Here is a 24,691-nt window from a genome sequence, read left to right as displayed (position 1 = left end):
GCACAACGTAAATGTGTAATTAGTTACGGAAGAGTTAATCACTGTTAAGATTTAAAATATACTAGATATTCATTCAAGAAATGAAAAACAAAAGAACCAGTTTTCTGTATTCTATTTTTTAATCTAATAAATCTGAAAACTTTTCTTCCAAAAAATGAAGAAAATAACTGGTACAATTTGTTATTAAATATTACGTTTTTAGGCTTTGACAAAATACGAGCATTTTAAATAATCTATCCACATAAAACAATTTTCTATTTTGCACCTTTTGAGCCGTTTTAAAATCAAAAGTAAAAATTTTAAAATTCTGGGGAATTTTATGATGATCGACATTGGGATATTCGCGCGTATTGGCTGACGCTACCAGAATACTCTAGACTTTAGAGGATTCTGGCAGAGGAGTCTGGCAGTACCAACATGATAACCGTAAATTGTACTATCGCTATCGTTATGATACCTACTGTTTTTGGTATCGTAACAGATCTGTTATGGATGCAAAACAGAAAAATACAATTACTGGAGTGTCCGTCTGTTATTTCGATATATAATAGAATATTGTAATAGGAGTTGCACAAGAGAGTCATTGTCGAACGAGAAGGTTTAGAACATGACCAGCGCAGCGAGGAATGCTCTAAAGGAACGAGTTCGACAATATGTCTTGTGAAACGAGTGTAACATGCTATTTTCTCTATTTGGACTTCATTAATAAATTATTAAATAGAACTAATTCAAGAATAAATTCTTTAGTCTAAAAGAGAAAATCTTTCATCAAATTATCCTACGACAGGAATAGTAAAATAATGAAAAATGATGAATCACTCTCGTATAGTAAAATTACCTTTAAATTTTTATTTTACTTCATAAAGTGGATCGCATTTTTGCTAGAGCAGCCACAGATGAAAGCAATTAAAAAAATCACATGAATATATCTATTATTCAAATAACAGTCAAAATAGATAAGTGCTTATTCACAATAGACATAAGCCTGACATAATGCATAAGAAATTCATGATACATGCAGTGTATTTACTATTAATTTTTACGTAACTTATGAGAAGTGACCTCAGTAAACATTATTGTTGTGTACAAAAATGCATGGAGAATCATATTCGAGTTATATGGACACAAAAATTATTTTCCAATTGCCGAAATTTACAAATTATTCTTAGGTATCTCTTATGTATTTCTTATGTCTTATGTCCATTGTGAATAAGCACTAACATTTTTACAATTAAATTTAGTTCATCACTTTTAATAAATTTTCTAATAAACTAAACACATAGTATAAGAAATTTACTCTGTACTCATTATTTAATTTTGTTCACATTTACGTAGATAACTTTGAACAGAAATGTACTGCAAGAAGAAAGGATAAAACACCGAGGTTAATTCCAGGTGTAAGTAGTCCTTTAAGGAGTATGTAAAAAATTATAGGTATTATCGGTGCTGGAACATTCAGGCCTGGAAGAATGACACCCAGCACAGCTTTCAGTTGCTTCAAAGGGAAAGGTAAAGTGGATGGAATAGGTGATTCTTCTGCTGCAACCCCTGCATCACCTGCAGCTGTCGCAGCTGGTTCATTCGCTGTAGCTGCTGCATCGTCCCCTGCGGCTGCTACAGCTCCTCCATCTGCTGCGTCCCCTGCACCTCCACCATCAACTCCGGCTGGCGCAGCATCTCCATCTCCTGCAGCCGCCGCAGTTGCGGATCCCTCTGCGTCACCCGCAGCTCCCTCTGCGTCACCCGCAGCTCCCTCTGCGTTAGCCGCAGCTCCCTCTGCGTTACCCGCAGCTCCCTCTGCGTTACCCGCAGCTCCCTCTGCGTTACCCGCAGCTCCCTCTGCGTTACCCGCAGCTCCCTCTGCTTGCTCTCCAACTGATTCAGAATCTACTTGTGGTACTTGTCCTAAAATTTGCCTCAACAGGACTCGAATAATTTATGATGGGACTCACCATAACAAAAACCAATCAGAGCTATAGCTACAGAAATCGAGATCAAAAGTTTTGCCATCGGCAGGTACATGACTTTAGACCCATCGACTTATTTATAATATTGGAAGGTTAAGCTAGATTTATATTTTATTTTGAAGGAACGTGTTGATCACTTATTGTCTGGATTAGAACCGGTCATAATCCTAGTTTCATGCGTAATCCGCAATCCCACCTGGAACGAATTTTAACCACATTCACAAAGAAAATTCGGCAAGATGTTTGCACGTTATAAACATTGTATTTTACTTATTTTTGTTATGATAATTTTCAGTGGACACTTTGTTCAAGGTATGTGTACAGAAGGAATTATTAAGCGGATGTCTGATATTTTTGGTTTTTAGGAGGCTCGAAAAAATCAAAATCGCACAAACCAAAAAGTAAGATCTAACTAACAAAGTGATGTGTTTGCTATTAAAACAATTTCTAGTTTCACCTGCTCAACAGTATGAAATGCGACTGAAAGGGATAGCAATCTCACTGGAACGGCTCATCAATAAGATCTTTATGATTTACATTGAAGAAATTTTATCCTTTATACCAATTGTAAATTTACTTTATGTACCAATCGTGCGCGAATTACGAAAAACATTTTTCGGATAACTCTTTATGCAGCTGACGTAGCTAATAGTACAGCTATTAATCAGAATTTCAGCTAGCTCTTAAAGCTATTTACAATTAAATTGAAACCAAGATTTTGTAACATTGTTGCATTACATATATTTTTATTGATTGGTAACGTAATTAAATGTATAACTATTGCAAAATATATGAGATATTAGTTAATAAATAAAAAAATGGTTAGTATCTTACTTGAAAAATCGACTGAGGATCGTCTTAACTAGACAAATATAAAATACACATTTCATTAAGAAAAAACACCTAATTTGTCTGATTTTATCAGAGTATCTCAAGAATAAAATGTATTTAAAGAGTATATTTTAATTTTTAAAGGAGTTTATATAATTAGTCCTCACATTTACTGACAATATTTTCTGTCGGGAATAAAAATGTTGACTTCTTCATAATATGCTTACAAACAAAATAGATATTTCCTTCGAAACGCAAACATTTCACTGATCTTGTAAATGGACTATTATTACTACTCGTAACTTATATTATACAGTGAACAGCAAAAGTATGGAATAAATTCATTAAAAATGAAACAATTTTTTTTTCGATTATTTCCTTCATGTGTTTAGCAACCAATTGCGTGACAAATATTGACGAATCAAAACGAGAAAACAAAATACAACCCGATAAAATTTCTCTAAAATGCACACTGTGCAATAATCTGATAAAAAATGTCGGTACCTGATTAAAAAAAAAATCATTTTGAATAAATAGGATTGGAAATAATCGGTTTGGTTTCTTCATTCTATTCAGGAAATAATCAGCCGTATACCCCTCGTGCAAAATTTTAATATCGGCAATTTTTTTGCTAATGAACTCAAACATCCATAAATTATTCGGTCAAAAGACCAATTATTATCAAATAAGAGCACGAGACGAAGTCGAGTCTTCTGACCTCATTTATGGACGTTTTCGTTCATTAGCAAAAAAATTTACGATAAAAAATTTTGCACTTGGGATATAATACATATGTGAAAACATCTTTGGACGTGTCAATTTTCGTTTATAAAAATACAAACATATTTCAGTACCAAATAAAGATTCTCCTTATGCATAAATTTGCTCGATTTTTTTGTTACTCATTTTTTCCTTATTATGAAAATGAAGAACTTTCTTCTTCTTCTTAAAATATTCCCCACACTCTTTATTAAAATTTTGTTAAATCATTAATTTACCATTGCTTTACAGAAATAACGAAGCTGAATCAATCAAAAAGATATTTATTAATTTCAGACATTAGTGAAAACGTTTAAACATTGTAACAAGGACAGATATGACAAAGAATCTATACGGATATGAAGCACCATATTTACTTCAACATTACAATTTCTAATTATTGCAATTAGTATTTAGATTTAGGAGAAGCGTAAAATTAAAAAACCTGTGATAACGCAGAGTAAAGTCACTAAAAACGTGTCAAAATATTTAACACTGCACTACTAATTAAATGGTACGTGCTGTTATCGCAAGTATAAACTGTTGAGTTTTACATTTTTCGGAGAAAGAAAAGTTTCATAAGAATTCACGCAATCGTCAGAAGAACATTAAAAAACATGTTTCCTAGAATCTCGATTAGCGTAATTGTTGTTGCCGCCCTGTTAATTAAATACACACAGGGATGTAAGTACCATATTTGTTACATCTTCATATTTTTCGCTTGATACGATTCTTTTAGACTGCATTCCTTGTCCCAGAGAAGGCATAACCTTATCGTCCTTCACCGACTGCGACTGCCCTCTGTCCAAATTCTATGACACAGCTACAAAAAGTTGCGTACACTACGTACAGTGTCCCTTGCCGCCCTTGCGCAACCCTCTTCCCGAACTCAAGGCCCTTGTTCCCACCGTCCATGACCTCTTTTCAAACACCATCGACGCGTTTAAACCTGAGAAGGTGCACATGCCCAAAGATGTAACGTTAACCGTAAAAGCTATGCAGAAGCGGTTAGAGGAGGTGAAGAGAAATCTTCCCGGCCTTATGGGTCCGATTATCGGAACTGTTGCCCTGAAAAACAGGGATTTGTTCGAAGCCTGCAAAGGGAATATCGGTTGCGTAATCCGAGGAGCCTTGAAACGGGAAAATAATTACGACTTGATTTTCCCCAAGCTAAAACCGGTGCTGAACGAGGTGATTAAAATTTTTCACGGCGTTTTCGACGATCTCAAGGAGATGGCAGAGGAGTCGTGTCGAGCGGGCCCGGATCGGTGTCCACTAATTAAGGGTTTACTTCATTACAAGGAAATAGTGCCGGAGAATTTGGAGGAGGTGATGGATTTGATGCAGATCGCCAAGCAGATTAATAAATATTTCCTTAAGGATCTCGAGAAGCATTTGGAAAAAATTAATTCGCATAACTAACAAGAGCACTATAATAAACAATTCAAATACCTACAGTTAAAAGGCCAACAAATGATTAAGTTCTTATTTTATGGCAATTTTCTAATTGCTGTAGTGATTTAATTGCTTGACAACAAACGTAAACGGTTTTATTTTAGTAATAAAATAGCAATTGTCTTTCTTTTATAGGTGATATACTTTATTTAATGAAAGCTATTGCCGTAATGGAGGTTCTCGAAGTGGTTATCAGAACACAATTTGATTAATAGTCACGTAAGGGACTTAAGTAGACATAAAAGTCCATTTTTATTGCATATAAGTAACTATGTTTTATTACCTATTTTCTTTTAAATTAAAAATAAATAGAACAATATTCCTTAAATGAAATCTTAAACACCACAACAAAAAATGGCATTTATAGCTATTAAGACAAGTGTTTTATAGAAGATTTAAAAATCGAGGTCGTAGTTTAAATCAGAGCGACCGCAGGGAGCGAGGATTTAATAGACCGAGATTTTTAAACTATAAAACACGCCTTGTCTTCAAGATTTTTTCTAACACTAAGATCTTATCAGAAATTATTCGATGCGCGTCACAATCTATGGTCACAATACACAAAACGCGAAGTTTGCCGCGGGTACTATGGTAATAATATCAACAAATTTGGAAAAAAACAATTTTCATCGTTGAAATGTGCCAAAACGTTCCAGAAGAAATAAGAAAAAAGGGGCAATTTGTTACCAATGAAGTCTAAAAGTGCATACGAAAAGGTGTATGTTTCGTTTCAAGGCCGGAACAATAACGGAAGTAACGGAAGATGTCATTTTGGCTTTTCTTGATATGGGGTAAGTGTGTAGAACTTCATTAAAAGTTCATTCACATTACGGCAAGAATCATTTGAAGAAAATGTAAAGATTGCCAGTTTTCGATAGCCGGGCACTTGCATTGGACGAAACAGCAGAAGTTAAAGAAGAAGATGTGAGGAACAAGAGCACGAAGCTAATGTGGCAGTTCCAATTCAATAATTGTACTTTTCACTTTTGTGATAATTAGTGTAAAAATGATGAATAAAATGTTACTTGAATACACATAAGTATGAGCGTATTTTATGACATTATGACTCTATAAGATACGTTGCTATTGACAACGTGTCTTATAGAGAAAAGCGTATTTTATGGGAAACATAAGGTGTGAGCTCAAATGCACCACAGAAACAGTATAAGATATTAGTGTTAGAAAAAAAGTTTAAAAGCTGCATCTTTGTAAAGATAAAAGCAAAAATTATGTATAAGAATTTCACCTCGACGAAGTAATGCTCAAACACTGCTTTACCAAAACAATGAATCAAAACATATACAGGATGAAATTGAAATGTATCATAATATGTAATGTATCATAATATGTAAAGCAGAGTATCTTCAATAAGTGTATCAACCGAAAATGTGGTTAAAAATTTTAAATTCATAAAGTTCAATTTGACTTAATTCCATCCCGAACGAGACGCTTCTGAAAGCTCTAAGAAATCGAAACATGGCATTTCTGCCCTCAATGCTGAGATGTAGCGCAAAATTGAATACACGTGATTTTCACAATTGGTCTAAAAATCCCAGGGTTTTATTATTTTAATGTATATCGATTTCACCCTGTATAGTAAGCGCCGAAAGTTTGTAATGATCGAAATATTTTCTTTTCCTTTGAGCTTTTTAAAAAGAACTCATACAAGTCAATTAAATATATAATCATTTATTAAAATTTAACATAAAATAACATTTTTTCAAAGAAATATAGCTCAATATTTAATTCTTCAGCCTGTTTCCGTAATTTAGATTGATGGCTTTAGCGATATTGATTGGAAAATTTAAAAAATAAAACAAGATGGGTATGAAATTTTAATTTTATGTGATAAGAAAATGATGGTCCCATTGGCTGGATTTCGGTTTTTTAATATCAGTAGTTTTGACGTCTACATTTTTCAAACTATAAAACCTTCTAAACCAGTGCATAAATAATAATTGGTGCAAGTGGATTTATTGAGTTTCCTGGGCTGTATCTTACCCTTACCCTACTAGATTTTTTATAGGGTTATATCAAAAACAAGGTTTATTTCAATCGGACAGTACAATTGAGCCACTGAAAGAAAGGATTCGGGATGAAATCCAAATCAGGTTAATGTAGTTCGAAAGTTTCCAAAATTTTCGTTCTCAGTTTTAAAAACGATTAACATATAATCAAGAAGAGATGGGAATCAATTAGGATATTTATTTGAATTGTTTGTTTTTATTATTTTGTACGTTATTTTAATTTCTTGTTTTAGTTTGTTGACATAAAATAGTATATTATGTTATGAGGAGCAAAAATGAAGTTTTATGTGCTGCGGCTGGTAGATTGGCTGCCGAACGCAGTGACGCAGACAAACCAGCCAAAGCACATAAAACCATTTTTGCTCCGAATAACATATACTGTTTTTTCTTCAAACCTTCATAACAAATTATTTAAGACTTGTTAAGAAACCAGGTAGGAATTTCAAATGATTTAGCTAGTTTACTTTACTGCCGCTCATCAGCGGAGATAATAACTTCACGGACGCCCTCAGCGGAGATAATAACTTTATCTGCCGCTCGTCAGCTCGTTAGATGCCATGACAATGAAGTGACACTTTAACATTATCAATGCAGCAGGATAATATCATAATTTACGGACGTTTGAAGAAAAAATAATTTGTTGATTCTATTCTATAATTTCAATTCTATAATATACCTAATTATAATTTCTATAAAATAATAATCTTTTATTTTTCTTTAACGTATTAAAACTGATTCAGGAAAACATAGATGATATGCCAAGTTTAGCATCTTATGGTTAGATCAACTAGAAGAAATGAAATATAGGACTTTAAACTGACTCTAAACGCCCGACTAATAAACCGATAATATTCAATTCTTCACCGAAGGGACACCAGATGAAGATGGTAGTACCTACCGTTTCATTATAATTTTACCTTAAAAATATTTTACCATGAGGGTCATTTTTGTCTCATTCATAATTCTTGTTAAATCGGGTAGAAACTTCGAACGAATTTTCAATCCCTTATCTGCAGGGAGCGTTCTTAGTAAATTCAGATTTAATCGTAATACTTTGAGAAATACAGCTACACAATGCCGCTCCCTGCATTTTGGTGAATATTATCGTTTTATTAATCGGGCCGTCAGAGGCATATTAAAGCCCTATATTTTGAGTATACTCTGGAAAATATTCGTAGTTGGAAATTAGTTATTTTGAAATTCTGCGTTGTTGTCACTGAGACATAGAAATGTGGTTACATAAGTTATTTATAAAAGAGAGCACGGCATCAAGGCCGAATGTACATATTTATCATTACGGATATTTCTACCAAGTATTGATAATTCCTTTGAAAGTATTATTTTTTTATATTGTCATTTATTTTGCTATATGGCTACTTTTTACATAATATCCACGTCGGAGTTTGTTCGCTCATTACGAAGTACAGACAACAAGGCAATCCTATATTATTAATTATTTATTTTTTCGTTAGAAAATTTTACACTCTTTAGTTACTCGTACTTGAGGAACTCCTAATAAAAAGGTTTTCGAGCAAAATTTTGATTTGGAATTACAAACTGTGTTCGGTATTTTAAAGTGGTCTGAATTACATAGCTACCGGTTGGTTTGAAAATATGTACACTGTTTGAAATTTAAAATTAAGTGTTTTTACACGCGTTTCAACCAAAGCGCAGATTATAATGCATATTTTTTTCGAAACGAATACATAATTACATTTTGTAGTGGGAAATACACTCACCGACACAAAAAGCGACTCATTATGATTTCTTTAATAAATAATCTTGAAATTATATTTGTGCTTATTTTTTTTATAATAGTTAAATTGGGATATTTTCAAAGATCGGGAGTGCTATGATCACCATGGCAACCGAATTGTTTTGTTTAAATAAATTATTGAAAAGTTTGCGCTACTTCCATGTCGTGTTTTTGTCGGTTGTTTTACGTGTTAAAATTTTTAATTTGATAATACGAGATACTAATTCAAAATACTGTTCAAAATTTCACAATTTTTTATAACATATATTTTTTTTCTAAAAAATAACTTTTATCATTTTTCATTAAAATCTTATTTCCTGTGTTTAACGTTTTGTTTGTCGGATATTCTTTAGCAAAGAATAACTTAAATAGCACCTACCAATACAACATGATACCAAAAAAAAATTCTAAGACAATGAATTACTTAAAATTCAAAGTGAGTAGAACTCTTCAAACGATCATTGTGACGGGTATTGGTAAGTAAAAATGTATTAAGAGTGTATTATAAAAATTAAATATGTTCCTCGGTTTCATCCTCTTCTATGTCATTTTCATCTAAAATTGTTGATGGTGGGCAATTACAGTGGCCTATTTTTGAACACGTTGTTTTTCAGGAATGGAAAAACAAAATAATCAAGGCAAGTTGTTGGTACAGTTGGGAGTAAAAAAAACGGATATCAAAATTGTGACATATTCAAAAATTCAATATAACCCATTCTTTATTTTCAATGTGACAGTTTATGACAACTGGAACATTTGAAGAATTGATCAGACGTACGGTCGGTGGACAAATAAAACTGGGACACATAAATTTAATCTATGTAAGTCAGACCATTGAATTGTCAATATATTTGTCAGTGTCTATATAACATGTCATACCAAAGTTAACCTATTTGTGATAAAGCCGTAATTAAACGATGCAAATTTGTAAATTTTGACTTATGTGATTGTCATTTTTGTCCCAGTTTTATTTGTCCATCGACTGTACCTACTACCTTGTCAAAAATAAATTACTCCCTATATTTCGAATTTTTAGAGAAATAACGTTTTTCATGTTGTGTAACTAGAATTTTCAGAAGTAATTTTGAATGCCTAAGGTTGGTTACTATGAATTGAGGGATTAAGTTCAATTAAATATGTCGACAGAAACCAAAATTGATTGTGAAACGAAAAATCATCTATCACTTAGCGAGGCATTAGTCATTAATTTGCAACTGTGACAAGGAATTAGCCACAGCCTTACATTTTTGAGATATCTTTTGTCTGCCACCAGAAACCACATAGCCCCCAACCTAACCAAATTTATGGCAACCTAGTATCGAATATCCCTAAATCCTAGACAGTAATTTATTTTTGACACGATTGTAGCACAGTTATTAACTAAACTGTCACAATCAGTCTAAATAAGTTTAAATGTAGGAAGGGCGGTTTCACACTTATGACTGTTATGTCAAATATTATGTCTGGTTTTTTTTACTCTCCACTGTAAGTGCCTTGAAAGTCCGGAAACTTTTGTTGAAATTCCTCGAAAACTAGAGGTGTTGAATAGGGGGCGATTCGCCGTTTCTGAAGTAACACTGCACAATGAAGATTCTTTGCTCTGAAGTGAACATATTGCAATAGCAATTTTAATAGTCAATAATTAATAATGACAGTTCTCCATTGTAATGACATCTGATGATATTTGAATTACATTTTTACGTGTTGCCAACTGAAGCGTATTACTCACGGACCTCTGGATTTTTTTTAAATTTTCGATCGCATGGTATTACTAAACACTTTTTTGTCAAAAACCATTAAAAATAATTATATATTTTCTTCAAAAAATGCTAACTATGCGACTCTAGAAGACAAACTGAACGTGTTTCTATCTCAGCCGGTCAACACCGGGCTACCGAACATCTGCCTATTGTTCTTCTTTTTCCACATACAATTCATTCCAAACAAGTTTCAATACAACAATATACTCTTCCCAAAGTCATTCTATATTGTTCTCTAGTATTTTTCTTGCGAAAATAACGATGTCTAACTGGAAAATTTCAGTTCTTATAAATAAACAATAAATTAATGAAACAAACAATGAGCGGCAATTTTTAACCTATAAAGGTTTTAATATGTTTTATTTATAACACATTAAAAACATTTCGTTCAAATCCGAGCTCTTGCTACCGGTTCCGAAATAAAAACCTAACGTTACTCCACTAATTGGGTTATACAATCTTGTCTATAAATATTTAAAAAAAGCACATGCACAAGTTACAGTTTGGAAGGTGAAAATTGTTTACTCGTTGTATACAGTGTGTCCCCGGACAGGTGAAACGACTCTTGTAAAACATAAAAAATTCTCGATTTAAATTTTCATTTTTGGGTTAATAAAGGCTAATTTTTAACATAATTTTAGTTTTGAAAAGTCAAGTATGCCTTAGAAATTTTCAAAAAAAACCTATTTTTCTGTAGACTAAAGGTAAATACGTCAAAAAGTTATTTAAAAGAGTTGCTTGAAATCAAAATCTTAGGTCCGTATAATTTTGATTTGTGAAATAAACATTAAAAAAATGAAAAATCATAAACAACTTTTCTTAAATTTTTTTTGTTTGTCACATAAAAGGCACTTTACTCTACAGAAAAAAAAAATTTTTTTGAAAATTTCTAAGGCATACTTGATTTTTCAAAACTAAAATTATGTTAGAAATTAGTCTTTAACCAAGCAGGGCTGACCCTCAGAAAATGAAAATTTAAATCGAGAGTTTTTCTTATCTTTTACAAGTCGTTTCACCTATCATTTTGGAAATGAATTTTACAAATTACTTTAGTGAAACTCTGTTTAATTGCAACTATCAAAATAGAGTCTCTGGTACTTCAAAACGAGTGTAAAAATTTGTCCTACTTTGATGAAATCCAGATTTTCAAAATTTGAATTCTCGGAGAGGTTAACCTTATTTTTTTAAATGTGCGTATTTTCAGCTAAATAAAATAAACAGTAGTCAAATGAACGAACGTAAAACACCCTTATCATTAATTCTAGTCATTTAATTTTTACGTACTTATTGAGTGATTCAACATGATTGTGGATAAATATGGCAACTATGTGCGAAAATGTATGTGGCAACTGTGTGGATGGGGTAAAGTTGACATTTGTATGGCATTTCATATGCGTACATTTGATTTTTTTTAAACCATTGCACATTGACTTGACAATTTTCAAAATTGCGCGCCTATGAACTGTCAAAGAAATGTCAACTCTATCCTACCTACACAGTTGCCACATCAGTGTCCGTACATAGTAGCCATATTTATCTACAATAATTTTGAATCAGCCAATAGTTTATACAACGTGTCTATAAAAGAACGTATATCAATAGTCCTGTGGAATTGTGCTGCACAATAATTGTATTCTGTCAAACTATGTTGAACCGTTGAAGCCGTCAGATCAGATGTCAACAGCAAATAAGAAAACATATACTCCCAAAATGTGTTTGTTTTAATAACCCCAAATCTTCATTGCAAGGAGTCTGCTGAAGTTATGTTTTGATAGTTTATAATAAAAATGTGAATTGTTAGTCTGTTGAGTATCTAGGGCCCGGATTTTAGGCAAAATGGACTATTTTTATTTTTTAAGGCACATGTATGAAACTTGTCTATAAATGATTTCTGGCTTAATTAGAGTAATTAGAGCCATATTTGATTCTGCCTATTCGGCCTAAAATGCCCTTTAAATACCTATTTTACCTTTTAACTGCCTGAACATGCCTAAAATGACCAAAAATCAATTTCATTTTTGCGGTTTTTTCCCAATTTTCGAATTCTGGGAAGTTTACGGTATTGAAAATGTAAAAGTGGTACCTCAATAAAATTTACAATGCTTTATGATTTTAAAATTTAAGGAGATGTAATTACTGAAATGTACAAAGTGCAGTACAATACAGGAATTACTTTTTCGCTTTTACGGTTGGGACCATGATGTCAGCGGTAAATACTCCGACAATACCTAAGTACCACAAACCATTAGACTGGACTGGCATAAATTACAGAGTTTATCTGTTTGCCTCTGTTCGAAGGGGTGCAGGTATACGCGGTCTAATGTTTTCTGATACTTAGGTATTGTTAGAAGCTTTAACGTTTATAAAATGGTCCTTGCCATAAAAACGAAAATTAAAATCCCGAAGTGAAACAATAAGAGAAACCTTAAGGGTGTCATTTTCTAAAAATTTAAGAAATATAAAATTAACCATCTCCTCTGAAATTTGGTGGGAGACGTAAATATAAGCATTACAAATTTGTCATTTCTCGTTTACTTTATCTCCGTGCAGTGGTCGTGTTTCTTGTGAACCTGTTTAAAGTGAACATAATGCCGAAACAAAAAATTAGTTTACGCGAAAAAATATTACAGTGGACAAGCAAGAAAGATTTATATGAAATAAAATCAACCCGAGAAATGTTTTGTAAAGCTTGTGGTAAACTGGTAAGTTAAGCATAATTAAAAATATGTCATTTTATATTTTTTACTTATTTGAAAATTTTATTTTTTGTAGTTTATATGCGAAAAAAAATGTCACTTGCAACAGCATGAGCAAACGGCCATCCATAAAGAGAACATTATGACACCGCTTCGGCAAACGTTGCTGACACAGAACTTGGAGGAATCGGCAAATAGTACATTCAATATGGAACTTTGTAACGTCTTTTTAGCTGCCAATATACCATGGCACAAACTACAAAATCCTGCGTTTCAGAATTTTCTGACAAAATATTGTGGTAGAAAAATTCCGGATGAGTCTACTTTACGGAAAAATTATTTACCAAAATGCTACAAAGATGTATGAACATACTATCTTTTAATATTTAATTTAAAATTATTTTCACTTTTAGACTATTGACCGCATTCGGAATGAGCTGGATCCTTTTAACATATGGGTTTCAGTTGACGAAACAACAGATGCACTTGGGCGATATGTGGCGAATTGTCTGGTTGGGAAACTTTCAGAAGATGAACCTGGAAAATCTTATCTTTTGGCGTCTAAACAATTAGAAAGAACAAATCATGAGACAATAGCTAGATTCGTAAATCAATCTTTAGGTAAGGGTTTTTCACTTTTTTAAATTTATTTTGATTTAAAATTTCTATGCGTAGAAATCTTGTGGAGTACCAGAGTTGTTGCTGAAAAGTTTCTTTTGTTTGTAACGGATGGAGCACCATATATGATAAAATCTGGTAGACACTTTAAGGTGTTTTATCCAAAAATTGTGCATGTCACATGCTTAGCGCATGCTTTAAATCTAGTGGCTGAAAAAATTCGCTATCAATATGAAGATGTGGATAATTTAATTTCGAACGTGAAAAAAATTTTCGTTAAGGCACCTTTGAGAGTTGAAATGTACAAAGAAAAACTAAAAGAAATGCCACTGCCTCCACAGCCAATTTTAACACGATGGGGAACATGGCTTCAGGCTGCTATGTTTTACAGCGAACACTTTGATTCCATTAAAGAAGTAAGTATATAAAAGATAAGCAAATTAATTGATTGTTAAACTGTTTTTAACTACTCACAGGTTGTCATGTCCTTTGATGGAAGTTCTGCTGTTGCTATTCAAAAAGCACAGTCTATAATGAAGAAACCCGGAATAAAAAACCAATTAATTTATGTTCGCAGTAATTTTAAAATAATCTGCGAAAGTATTACTCAATTGGAAAAAAATGGGTTACCTTTAACCGATTCAATCAAAATTGTTGAAAACGTATTTACCTCCCTAAAAAAATCTCCAGGCCCTGTAGCAGCAGTAGCATTAAAAAAACTTGAAGATGTTACTGAAAAAAATCCTGGATACAAATTTCTTCTAGAATTGGCAAGAATTTTTAGAGGTGAAGATGTGCCGGAACATGACACCAAAATGGAAGAAATTTATTACAAATTTGCGCCCATTACCTCTTGCGAGGTAGAAAGAAGTTTTTCAAAATATAAGTCCATTTTGGTGGATAACCGACAATGTTTTAAAGTAGAAAATTTAGAGCAATATCTTGTATGCAATGTAAATACGTAACAATGTAAATAACTAACAAACTTGTAGTATTGTATATTAATTAATAAAAAATAATTAGTAAATATCTTGTTGTGTGTACCTACTTAAAACTTTAAAAACACATTTTTTAATTTAATTAACCACAACTTTAAGGACCTAGTATGGCTTATTTTCAGTTTTTAAGGGACTATTTGCAGTAGTTTAAGGGACTATTTTAGGCACCTATTTCCGACTTTTTAATTGCCTAAAATCCGGGCCCTAAGTATTACTATGGCAGCGAATAAATTTCGGACACCAAATTTGCTGTCATTTGGAAAAATGAAATGTAGTCTAGGCTTTATTGTCATAATTTCTGACATATTAAAATGATTTTCTCAATACTTCAAAGTAACGTCAGATTAATTGAATCTGAACATGTGAATTGTGACAAAGTGACAACTGTGGAAAATAGGGTTATTAATATGTAAAGGGTATTTTACAACTAATGACAATGAAATTGATGTCCGAAATTTATTCGCTGGCATAGTACTATTAGGATCATACAATTTTGGACATCAAACTTCTGTCACATTAAAAAAATTACTCTAAATCATGCTTTATTGAAACTGTCACATGAAATATGAAATTGTTGTCAATTTGACACCGGTTTAAAATATAATTTTTTTACATAATATGTGAGTACATTTGGGTATTTGTTTTATATTTTTTATTAATTAAAACCTCGTTCTATTCCATTTGTCTGATTTTTACAACTTTTTGAATATTTTCTAGGTAAATCTGACATTCACATTTTCAAAATTGACACAATCAAAATTGAGGTTATTAATACATAAGGGTCGTTTTAGAATGTATGACAGCACGATGACATTAGTGTCCAAAATGTTTTGATCGCAATGGTACTAACTGAAAGTGTTTATACAGGATCATTACACATAAATGATTGTAGTCAAAGCAAGCCATGCCCATATTATGAAATGTTTGCCGCTTCGCTGTGAACTGTCAATTTTTGTCACTGTCACTCATTTTTTAGGTGAAAAGTGCGGAAATACGAATCTTTTTTATTTCTTTTTAAACTAGCAATTGAATTTAAAAATATTGAGTTGTTTTGCAACCAATTTAACTCCTGTATGTGAACAGTGTGTATTCATTTATTCACATTATTTTGATCATTTTTGTATGTATGGTGCGGCAACCATAAATTTTACATTCAGTTTTACACCAACTTGGACTACAATAATTTATAATGACCCCGTATTATATTCTGCAGACAACAGCTTTAAACACTAATCTTATGATGTGTATTAAAATTTAGTAAGATTTCAGACTGTAATAAAAAGGAAATAAAATATGGCATGTGGTGGGTACTGTATCTAACAGAAATTTCTTTTAATGTGAAGAAAGAAAAACCTGTCATTAATGGACTTACATAACCTCAAATATACAGGGTCGCTAAAAAGTATGGATACAGCTAAATATTTTTAGAACGGTTTACCAGAACTCATTGAAATTTGGCACACAGTTTAAATTCTATCATCTGACATTTTTTTCAATTTTCTAACCTGTTATTCTGAAGATATAAGGCTAACTTGATTTTTTTTAAATGGCAAGGGGGGTAAAATTTAATATTTTTGAAAAGAGTATTTTTTTGTGAATTCAGTGATGTAACACACCCACATCGCCGCCATAATAATGTATTTTGCGTTTAAACATTTTATTTTTTTTTATTAAAATGTATTATGTCTCGGTTAAATGTCTAATTTTTACACTTATTATTAACTTTTATTTATTTTTGGTCAAAATACAAATGGCAAAGAACTAACGATAGATAAAGACAACATTTCCAAGGTTAGATTTTTTCAAATTTTATTGATTCAATAATTTTTTATAAGGTTTCGGTTTAAATAAGATATGCATGTGTTACATCACTGAATTCACAAAAAAATACTCACGTGCCATTTAAACAAAAATCAAGTTAGTTTTGTATCTTCAAAATAAATGATTTTAGAAAATTCAAAAAATGTCAAATGATAGAATTTCAACACTTCTAACTATGTGCCGAATTTCAACGATCTCTGCTAAACCGTTCTGAAAATATTTAGCTGTATCCATACTTTTTAGCGACCTGTATAATTATCAAATACAGGTGTCCCAAAAATGGCGTACTAACGGTGCATTACGCTGTAGAAGATATTACCGTAAACGCCAGAAAAATGTTAAAAAATTCTATTGGACTTATTTGCTGATTTGGCTGTCTTTGAAAGTGGCACTTAACAGGTCAATTATTTTGAAATATATGTATGAAATTGTCATGACAGCTACGTCTAATCGTACATATTATCACAAAGTACAAGATCACTCACTACCAATATCTAATCCTGAATAATAAAGAATTTAGAAGCTTTAGAAATTGAAAAAATTATTTTAAATCCTCTACGGTAACATTGCAAGGTAATGATGTATGAATATATCTTTGTTTACGTTGTATTTTCGTTAATAATAATAATAAAAATAATTGATTTTTTTGACGGAAACATTTTTTCCATATTTTTTTCATGTTCATTTAAACGTCCTAGATACGGTAGTAAGTAGTTTGTACGCTATTTTTGGGACACCCTGTATATTCGAACTCCACAAATTTCTTGATATAGGTACGTTCGTGTATAGATACCTACTTTGTATAAAGAAAAAGTAGCCAACGTAGCTTAACGTCAAAATTTCATTAACCGGTTTAATTTTCCTTACGCACCAACCATAATAAAAGAATAATAAAATGTAGGTAGGTATATGATATAATGTTAAATTTCTATTTAACAAAGTAAAAATTCGTTATTAGTGAGGGTTTATCGTTTCCTATTTAGATTTTAAAACAAATATCAATCAAAAATGTACTCACTTTAGGAACATGCAGACTCCTGTCGACTCCATGGCTCTGCTGATTCCTTTCCAGGAGGCAAGCATATTGTACTTCTGTTTGGCAGTAAGAGGCAGTCTCGGGTCAACAGTCGCAGGTGGAGCAGCCTCGTCCGGTTTCCGGTTATTACCCGAACCACCACTAGAGGCTAACTTGCCCAACTCACACCCCATTGTACCGTCCCCTACACTAATTGCACTATCAATGACACTCGATCAGGTGTTATAACGATGCACCACGTTTATCGATTCCACAACACTGCCTTTTCATCACAACACTACTAGTGTTATTAGCACAATGGTGTTAATTTTGTATTTACACGGTATATTAGTTATTCCCCTTGACACACCTTTTATCGATTGCTTATTGTTCGTTTAATAAGGCAACGGCTGAAATGAACAATTGATTAGATTATTTACAGGACACCAAAAGGATAATGGAATGGAACTGATTCAACTAATACTCCAAAGAACATTCTCTATCTTTCCTTAAACCGGCAAAAAGTGTTTTTCCTTCCGATTCAGCAATCGTAAAAATGCGTAAACACAAATCTGATCAATACGGATCCTGAAAATGCTCTCCTTTCAGTTAAAAAGCGACCTTTTCACATCCAGATTTTGTTTAGACTGACCAAATTACGTTCAATTAAAGCGAAATAGGTGAACTAATTTGTAACTGCTGAAACGGTTGAAATTCGGTTCTCGGTAACTGCCTTCGTTTCAGTAGCTCTTGTTAATGGCTTTTCACGTTTCATATAACTGAATTGTCGAAGCTTTCCAATTAAAATTTTGTGCACGCTTACAACTTGTCTGGTGGAGTCGCGTGCGTACGGCGGCCATGTTGGGTTTCGAAAAGGAACAAATGAAGCTGTTTAGTGTGAGAGTGACACGTTCGTGTGATTCATTGGAGTTCAACAGGATTCAGAATGTTATTATGTTGCAACTGCAATTCAAATTGTTCCATTTTTGATTTTTTTCAATGCACGGTACTTCCTTTCGTCCAAATAGAAAATTCTTGCATACGCGAACAAAATAATAAGAAAACTCAATCCATTGCTGACGTCATTTCGTACAAAATGAATACAATGATCAATTGTATAATAATATGAATTAAAACATAATAATGAAACGTGAACCGAATTCTGTTTGCAAATCACCGTTTGTTCCGTTTATTCACTCGATAACCACAGACTATATTTTTTGTACCGATCTTAATTTCTTTTTCTCATAGATATGATATTTTTTAGACCAGGTCAGAACGATAAGGTGCTGATTCAGTTAGATAAAATGAGCTTTCATAAGTGTAAACACGCGCACCACGACATTGGCGTGAAGTAACACGCTTTAACGCATAACAATCACTTGCTGAAGCTGCCACATCTGCTGTCGACGATCCTGTAAGTCACGTGAAATTGGAGTATCTTGCGATGCACTTTTAAACGTGTTAGTTTGTTTTGTTTGTGATTTTCTTCAGTTTTTCTATATTCTAATTACTTTTCATCTTACAACAGTCTTTATTAAAAACCTGTCATTAATGGACTTACATAACCTCTGTTTTTCTATTTGGTACCGCAATATGCTACAAAGCGGCAAAAATAAAATATGTATATTTGAATTCCACATGACTCTTGTTATATATTCGTTTATAGACACTTTGTATATCATACGTCCAGAAACTACATATTTTGCGAGCATTGGTACTTGTAAAGGCAGCCTTACACCAAGGCAACAATTGCCAACATGTTGCCTGCAACATTTTTTAGTAATGTTGCCGGTCATTACTAAAAAATGTTGCCGGCAACATGTTGCCAATTGTTGCCTTGGTGTAAAGGCGGCTTAAGACTCGGCGGCGCCTCGTACTACAAACCGTACTCATGCTCGCAAATATGCAGTTTCTGGCCTTGTGATACAAATATGAAATAACTATTGCACGATAGTGTAAGCTACCCAAAATTTTGACATTAGAGCAGAAAGACAAGTGAACTTTGTGGCAAATTTTTTTGAAAGAGAATGGATTCATCTTGAATTTATTACTTGGCTACAGAGTCAAGATGCTGCTAAAGCAGTGAGTGGAGATATGGGCTCTTGCTCTAGGAATAATAGTGTAACGATGCTCAAGGAAAAAATAATGTAATAATTTTATTCAATACGCTAATAGAATCTGTTACGTTTTCTGGAATGAAATTGTGTAATTAAACTTGTATTCATAATGAGGCGAGTTTCCGAATTTTTAATTAAATTCATTTGCAAATATGTAATTGTACTATAATTGTCACCAAGAACACGAAGGACTATATCATGTCTGCATGCAATATGCACAGGAATCTGACAATATAGCACGTTTTTGTTTTTGTGGAGAAAAATACAAACAGTTGACACGAAATAAGATGTTTAGTATTCATGACACATAATGTTTCTTTGCAGTAATTCTCAACAAATTTTTAAAAGTGACTTTTTAGCAGACTATTACCGAAATATTTATATATAAACATTTACCAAGTATGAAAAGGAATTAAAACTCACTGACCATATTTGACACATCACAAATTTAACACTTATAACATCTAAGAACAAAAGTGTACTTAAATCTAGCTAGAAAACATTTTTGTTCAAGCCGCAGAACTATAATCTAATGAAGATAACTTCTCAATTAACACATAAATGACGTAAAAGGCGTGATACCTTGTGTATAGCAAATGAACATTATAATTAGCCTTTGCAGTACATCTTTAATTAGTTATGTGACGTCATTTTGACGCAACGGAAATTCGAAAAAAGTTATTGCCTCGCATAACAAGTAGGTAACAAAGTTTAATTACAAAATGTGACGTGGCAAAAGTTTCAATTAACTCAATTAAATTTTAATCCGAGAAAATCTGTACCGTGGAAGTCTGCTGCAAAATAAATTTTGTGGGTCAATATTTTATTATTCACGTGCAATATTTGCATGATAATTGGAAGGTATATTATACAGCGGAAGTTATGTGTATTACGTGTGATAAGCGTGGACGCACTTTAAATCAGAATAAGAACAAGATATCCAACAATTTTGTAACAGAACAAGGAGTGAACGGTTTTTTCCGGCCTCCGTCTAAATTTACTGAGTTTTCATTCGCCTAAATATTCCTGAAACAGTGAATTCCATGCCTAGGCAAGAAAATCGAAACAGGAATATTTTTATGAAAATTTTTAGGTTGGTGGCACTGAATATCAATGACATGTGGAATTTTTGTACAATTTTTTAAGTGTGAAATATTGATGTTGGGCAAATTTGTATACTTTATCACAAGCTGACATTGTGTATAGCAGAAGAATTTGTTTACAGGTTTGGAATGTTAGAAACATTGATTGACTTTTGTGGAATTACAGTCGCTTCTTGGATCCTTGACGTTACCACTGGAAGAAAAATAAATTCCCTATCCCCTGATATTTGCACTTAGGGCATCGGCTCACGCCTCGGACCACAAACCGTGCCGGCACTTTCAAAATAACAGTTTCTGGCCTTGTGATACCAATAACTAATGTTTTGATACGGTTATAGTTGACGGTCAAACGTTGTTATTCAGTTTCGAAAAAGATGTAGGTATATTAAGCAAAGGCCATAATTTATTATTGATTTTTGGTTTAAACCAATTACCCCTAAAAATGTCTAAATTTTTATTGATTACCAATTTAAAACTTTCATCAAGTTAATTTCATAATGATTTATGACCGATCCCACTTTTGATTCCAACCGTACTCATTTCATTTACCATTTTTAAGTAGTTCTAGCACGCAACATCTCATTTACGTTCAGTACTCATAAAACTTGGGCGAATTCAGTCCACGAACGATAAATTCTTACAGACACGCTTCAGTTTGCCGTTTTACAACACGCTAGATGTTCAAATAAACAATGAAAAAGTGCGTCGAAAACGCAACAAGCGCGCATTCGTGACCAACCGGAAAGCTGCAGCAGCCAGTTTCGGATTTTCTACCCCCGGTTTAATTCTCAATCCAATCTCCCATTTCCTTCGCACTATTTACCTGCAAATTAAAACGCGTTCATCTGAATTTATTTTCGTCGATCGTTTGTGCAAACACGATGGTACTTGGAGCGTAGGTAATGTTTACATTGAATCAACATGTTCCGTTATAAATACAGATTGCCCGCTTCTAATTCGACCCTCTGCTGTGTAAACAGTCAAACTGAAAATATCGTTAAGCTGCGTGTCCACTAACAAGCAACTTGCAAAAGTTTTCATGGAAGTTCTCCAGCAAATTACTTCTAATTAGGCTTTATGACAGCAAACTTGTATTTTCTAACACATCTATTTTGTACAGAGTTGTATTTCCTTCAATAAAACTTTTGATTTGTTAACTTTATGTAACTCTATTCCATTGAACCAATGCAAAAATTCCGATTTTGTAAACTTTTGTAAACAAAATAGTATATTTCAAACCAAGGTAAGAAAGTGCTTTTTTGCAGACCGCAGGCAAAGATTATAAACCGAGCCGTAGGCGAAGTTTGTAAGTGCCTAAGGTCTGCAAGGGCACTTTCTTAACAAGGTTTGAATACTATTTTTTTCCCTACCGGCACAACTTCGTTGAAAAAAGTCAAAAAAAGATGGTTATATTCCTGATTAAAACGAAAATTTTGAGAATTGAATAGTAGGCTGGGTTATTTGTTTAATTAACTTGTCATCGAATTTGAAGATTTGACGTTTGTTCGAAAATTTGATATAAACAGGGTAAAGTAATCTACCTACCTAGCTTATCTGTTTATTTTCCAGATTATATGATTGATCTACCAACTTGCTTTATTGAATTGGCTTTCATTTATCCATAACTTATTTCACTTTTGACACTTTTGACATTTGTATTTTGGTACAGTTTTACCATAAACATTTCATGATTGACTTTCTTACCTTAGCGAGAAAGTTGAATTTTCTCACCTCAAATGAGGTATCCACAGCCTACATTTCTAACTGGTAGGGAAAAAAATATTAAATTTCAGATCGAAGAAAACATTTGAATTAACGTAAAATTGCTTCATAAACCACATTAGATACGAAGACTATCTAAAGCAAACCTAGATCCTTATGGGAAGTTTTATGATTTTTGATATTTACTTTCAATTTTTTAGTTTTAGGATCTACTATTCAGAAGAATCGCGAAATTGTTGCAAACAGACTCAGATTTTTCAGTTGAAAATCTTCGATCCAGTAACTAGTCTTTCAAAAAAAGCAGGGTCTGTATGGTGGATGATTGATTTCTTTTAAACTGAACTATCTATGCAACACGTTTTACAATGTGGACAGTATAATACCGAATGTTTCAAAAGCATTAAAAACATATTGGCCCGGTTGTATAAAGCGACGTCAAGTTGTTGTTAAAGTTAACATAATGTCAAGCGATCTGATTGGAGGATATTTAACATTTTATTTGAATCAGCCAATCAAATGGGCGGATTTCCGACTTGACGCGTTGTTAACTAAGCTGATGTTAACTAAGCTTCATACAACCGGGCCATAGTTTAACTTGAATAATTCAGGCTTAAATGTGATTATCACTATAATAATTTTAAATATCTGTCATAAAATGACAATTTCAGTAAAAGCTTGAAAACGGCTCTTTTCCTACGATTCATTCGACACTGCCGTCGCGGACGGCCCGCGCCGTTCTATCCCGCTAGAGGTACCGTTCGTCTTCGTCGTATAGGTAACGGATTAAAGTTAGGTTATGTACCCAAAGCAACAAATAAATCAACGCAAATATGCGTAAACAAGTAATGTAATAACAATAAATAAATAAACAACGATTAACAATAATGGGCCGTATCACGACACCGTTATTAAAATTGCCGTTAACTAGAGTCGTGATTAAAGTAAACATAAAACGATATAGATTTATGCAATTATAACCTGACAGAAAGAGATGAGTTCGTCACCAAGGTAATTAGAGTCATGATTAAATTTAATAAGGGTGTCGTGATACGGCCCAATGTGTTTTAAATTACTCTAGAGCAAGTGTTGAAAATGATAGCCTTGAGCTCCGATGCACATTGTAACACGCCTTTTCATGTTCTCAAAAGCACCCAATGTCTCAGTAGTAAGTCGCTCGCATTCTTCCCTAATTCAAATTTTCAAATCATCAATTGTGTGGACAGGTTCCTTGAAAGCGGTGTTTTTTAAATGAGGAAACAGGTAATAATCAAACGGTGTAAGATCTGACTTTCTTGCAGGGCAGAGATTTCGATTGATCAACCTATCGTCAAAAAATTGCCGCAAATAACGAACAGTACCTCGTGCAGTATGGGCTGTAGCCCCGTCTTGTTGAAAATGCCCATGAGTCAATTATCATCGTGGAGTTGACTGATGGAAACATCAAGAATGTTGTTCCGGTACCTTTCAGCTGTTACTGAATATTCGAGATCGTCGAGCCTCGAGAATCTTACCAACATGACCTTTACTAACTTTTAACTCTTCATCTCTATGGCCAGTTCGAATTCAACGCTTTCCGAGTACTACTTTTTCTGTTAATTTAATATGAAAATATTAATTCATCCAAACGGATACAAATTTGCAAGGGCAGCTTGTGTTGGCTCAAAATGCTTATTTTTCAGTCGCATAGTATGGTAAAGTATTCACAATTTTCTAGTCAATATTTTGTGCTTAATTCTTCTCCACGTGGCAATAAGCAATTATCGTTGAATTGTTAAAAATATATGATTTTAAACATTTTAAGTTTCATGCGGGATTAGCGAATGTGTTCATTCATACTCAGAAATGCCACACATTCAAAGATAAAAATCGTTTCACTCGCGTTTTAAAATGGCCCACTCGTGCCAAAAAAAGGCCCAATTTACACACGAACGAATTGAATACAACGTTTTGTTGTTCGACGAGCCCCTTAAAGGCTCCAAATCGCTTAAAATCTTTAAAATTAGGTTGACGTTTCGTTTTGACAAGTTGTGACATTTATCAAAA

General features: G+C 33.0%; 4 protein-coding genes and 1 long non-coding RNA gene across 7 annotated transcripts in view; 3 read left to right on the top strand and 2 right to left on the bottom strand.

The window, feature by feature from the left end:
* The window catches only part of LOC138133438 (neuroglobin-like), a 145,169-nt gene that overhangs the window by 101,886 nt on the left and 18,592 nt on the right, over positions 1 to 24,691 (bottom strand). Inside the window, exons 1-2 of one of the 2 annotated variants that reach the window (XM_069051355.1) lie at positions 20,251 to 20,268; positions 17,707 to 18,113 (exon numbers count right to left, since the gene is read on the bottom strand). In XM_069051355.1, the coding sequence (XP_068907456.1) occupies positions 17,707 to 17,897 (191 nt within the window). In that variant the 5' untranslated portion in view covers positions 17,898 to 18,113; positions 20,251 to 20,268. Of the gene's footprint in view, positions 1 to 17,706; positions 18,114 to 20,250; positions 20,269 to 24,691 lie in introns of those variants that run through there. The other variant, XM_069051354.1, reaches the window with a different exon arrangement.
* LOC138133818 (circumsporozoite protein-like) lies at positions 889 to 2,076 on the bottom strand. Of its 2 annotated transcripts, none has more exons than XM_069051777.1 (2): positions 1,953 to 2,076; positions 889 to 1,905 (listed from the first exon to the last, which is right to left on the bottom strand). In XM_069051777.1, the coding sequence occupies exons 1-2, from the start codon at positions 2,020 to 2,022 to the stop codon at positions 1,328 to 1,330; spliced, it is 648 nt and encodes a 215-aa protein (XP_068907878.1). In that variant the 5' UTR covers positions 2,023 to 2,076; the 3' UTR covers positions 889 to 1,327. The 2 variants fall into 2 exon arrangements, with proteins under 2 accessions (XP_068907878.1, XP_068907879.1); XM_069051778.1 differs by having other exon boundaries at positions 889 to 1,899; positions 1,953 to 2,025.
* Positions 2,152 to 3,110, top strand: LOC138133819 (uncharacterized). The gene is made up of 3 exons (XR_011160533.1): positions 2,152 to 2,279; positions 2,333 to 2,368; positions 2,419 to 3,110. It is a non-coding gene; the product is annotated as an uncharacterized lncRNA (long non-coding RNA).
* LOC138133477 (uncharacterized) lies at positions 4,129 to 6,051 on the top strand. The gene is made up of 2 exons (XM_069051412.1): positions 4,129 to 4,241; positions 4,297 to 6,051. Exons 1-2 carry the CDS (start codon positions 4,175 to 4,177, stop codon positions 4,977 to 4,979), a joined length of 750 nt encoding a protein of 249 aa, XP_068907513.1. The 5' UTR covers positions 4,129 to 4,174; the 3' UTR covers positions 4,980 to 6,051.
* Positions 12,373 to 15,039, top strand: LOC138133836 (uncharacterized). The gene is made up of 5 exons (XM_069051799.1): positions 12,373 to 13,257; positions 13,328 to 13,612; positions 13,665 to 13,872; positions 13,927 to 14,285; positions 14,346 to 15,039. Exons 1-5 carry the CDS (start codon positions 13,144 to 13,146, stop codon positions 14,832 to 14,834), a joined length of 1,455 nt encoding a protein of 484 aa, XP_068907900.1. The 5' UTR covers positions 12,373 to 13,143; the 3' UTR covers positions 14,835 to 15,039.

The sequence above is a fragment of the Tenebrio molitor genome, chromosome 6 (assembly GCF_963966145.1).
Source record: "Tenebrio molitor chromosome 6, icTenMoli1.1, whole genome shotgun sequence".
In the NCBI taxonomy this organism is placed as follows: Eukaryota; Metazoa; Arthropoda; class Insecta; order Coleoptera; family Tenebrionidae; genus Tenebrio; species Tenebrio molitor.
Note: the sequence above shows the minus strand (reverse complement) of the source record. Positions and strands in the feature narration are given on the sequence as shown.

Bases quoted from the DNA above. Each gene is read 5' to 3' on its own strand.
- LOC138133818 (XM_069051777.1), bottom strand. From the start codon at position 2,022: ATGTACCTGCCGATGGCAAAACTTTTGATCTCGATTTCTGTAGCTATA. The intron at 1,906-1,952 runs GTGAGTCCCATC...GGCAAATTTTAG, and splicing joins TCTGATTGGTTTTTGTTATG to GACAAGTACCACAAGTAGAT.
- LOC138133477 (XM_069051412.1), top strand. From the start codon at position 4,175: ATGTTTCCTAGAATCTCGATTAGCGTAATTGTTGTTGCCGCCCTGTTA. The intron at 4,242-4,296 runs GTAAGTACCATA...CGATTCTTTTAG, and splicing joins AATTAAATACACACAGGGAT to ACTGCATTCCTTGTCCCAGA.
- LOC138133836 (XM_069051799.1), top strand. From the start codon at position 13,144: ATGCCGAAACAAAAAATTAGTTTACGCGAAAAAATATTACAGTGGACA. The intron at 13,258-13,327 runs GTAAGTTAAGCA...TATTTTTTGTAG, and splicing joins GTAAAGCTTGTGGTAAACTG to TTTATATGCGAAAAAAAATG. The intron at 13,873-13,926 runs GTAAGGGTTTTT...TTCTATGCGTAG, and splicing joins ATTCGTAAATCAATCTTTAG to AAATCTTGTGGAGTACCAGA.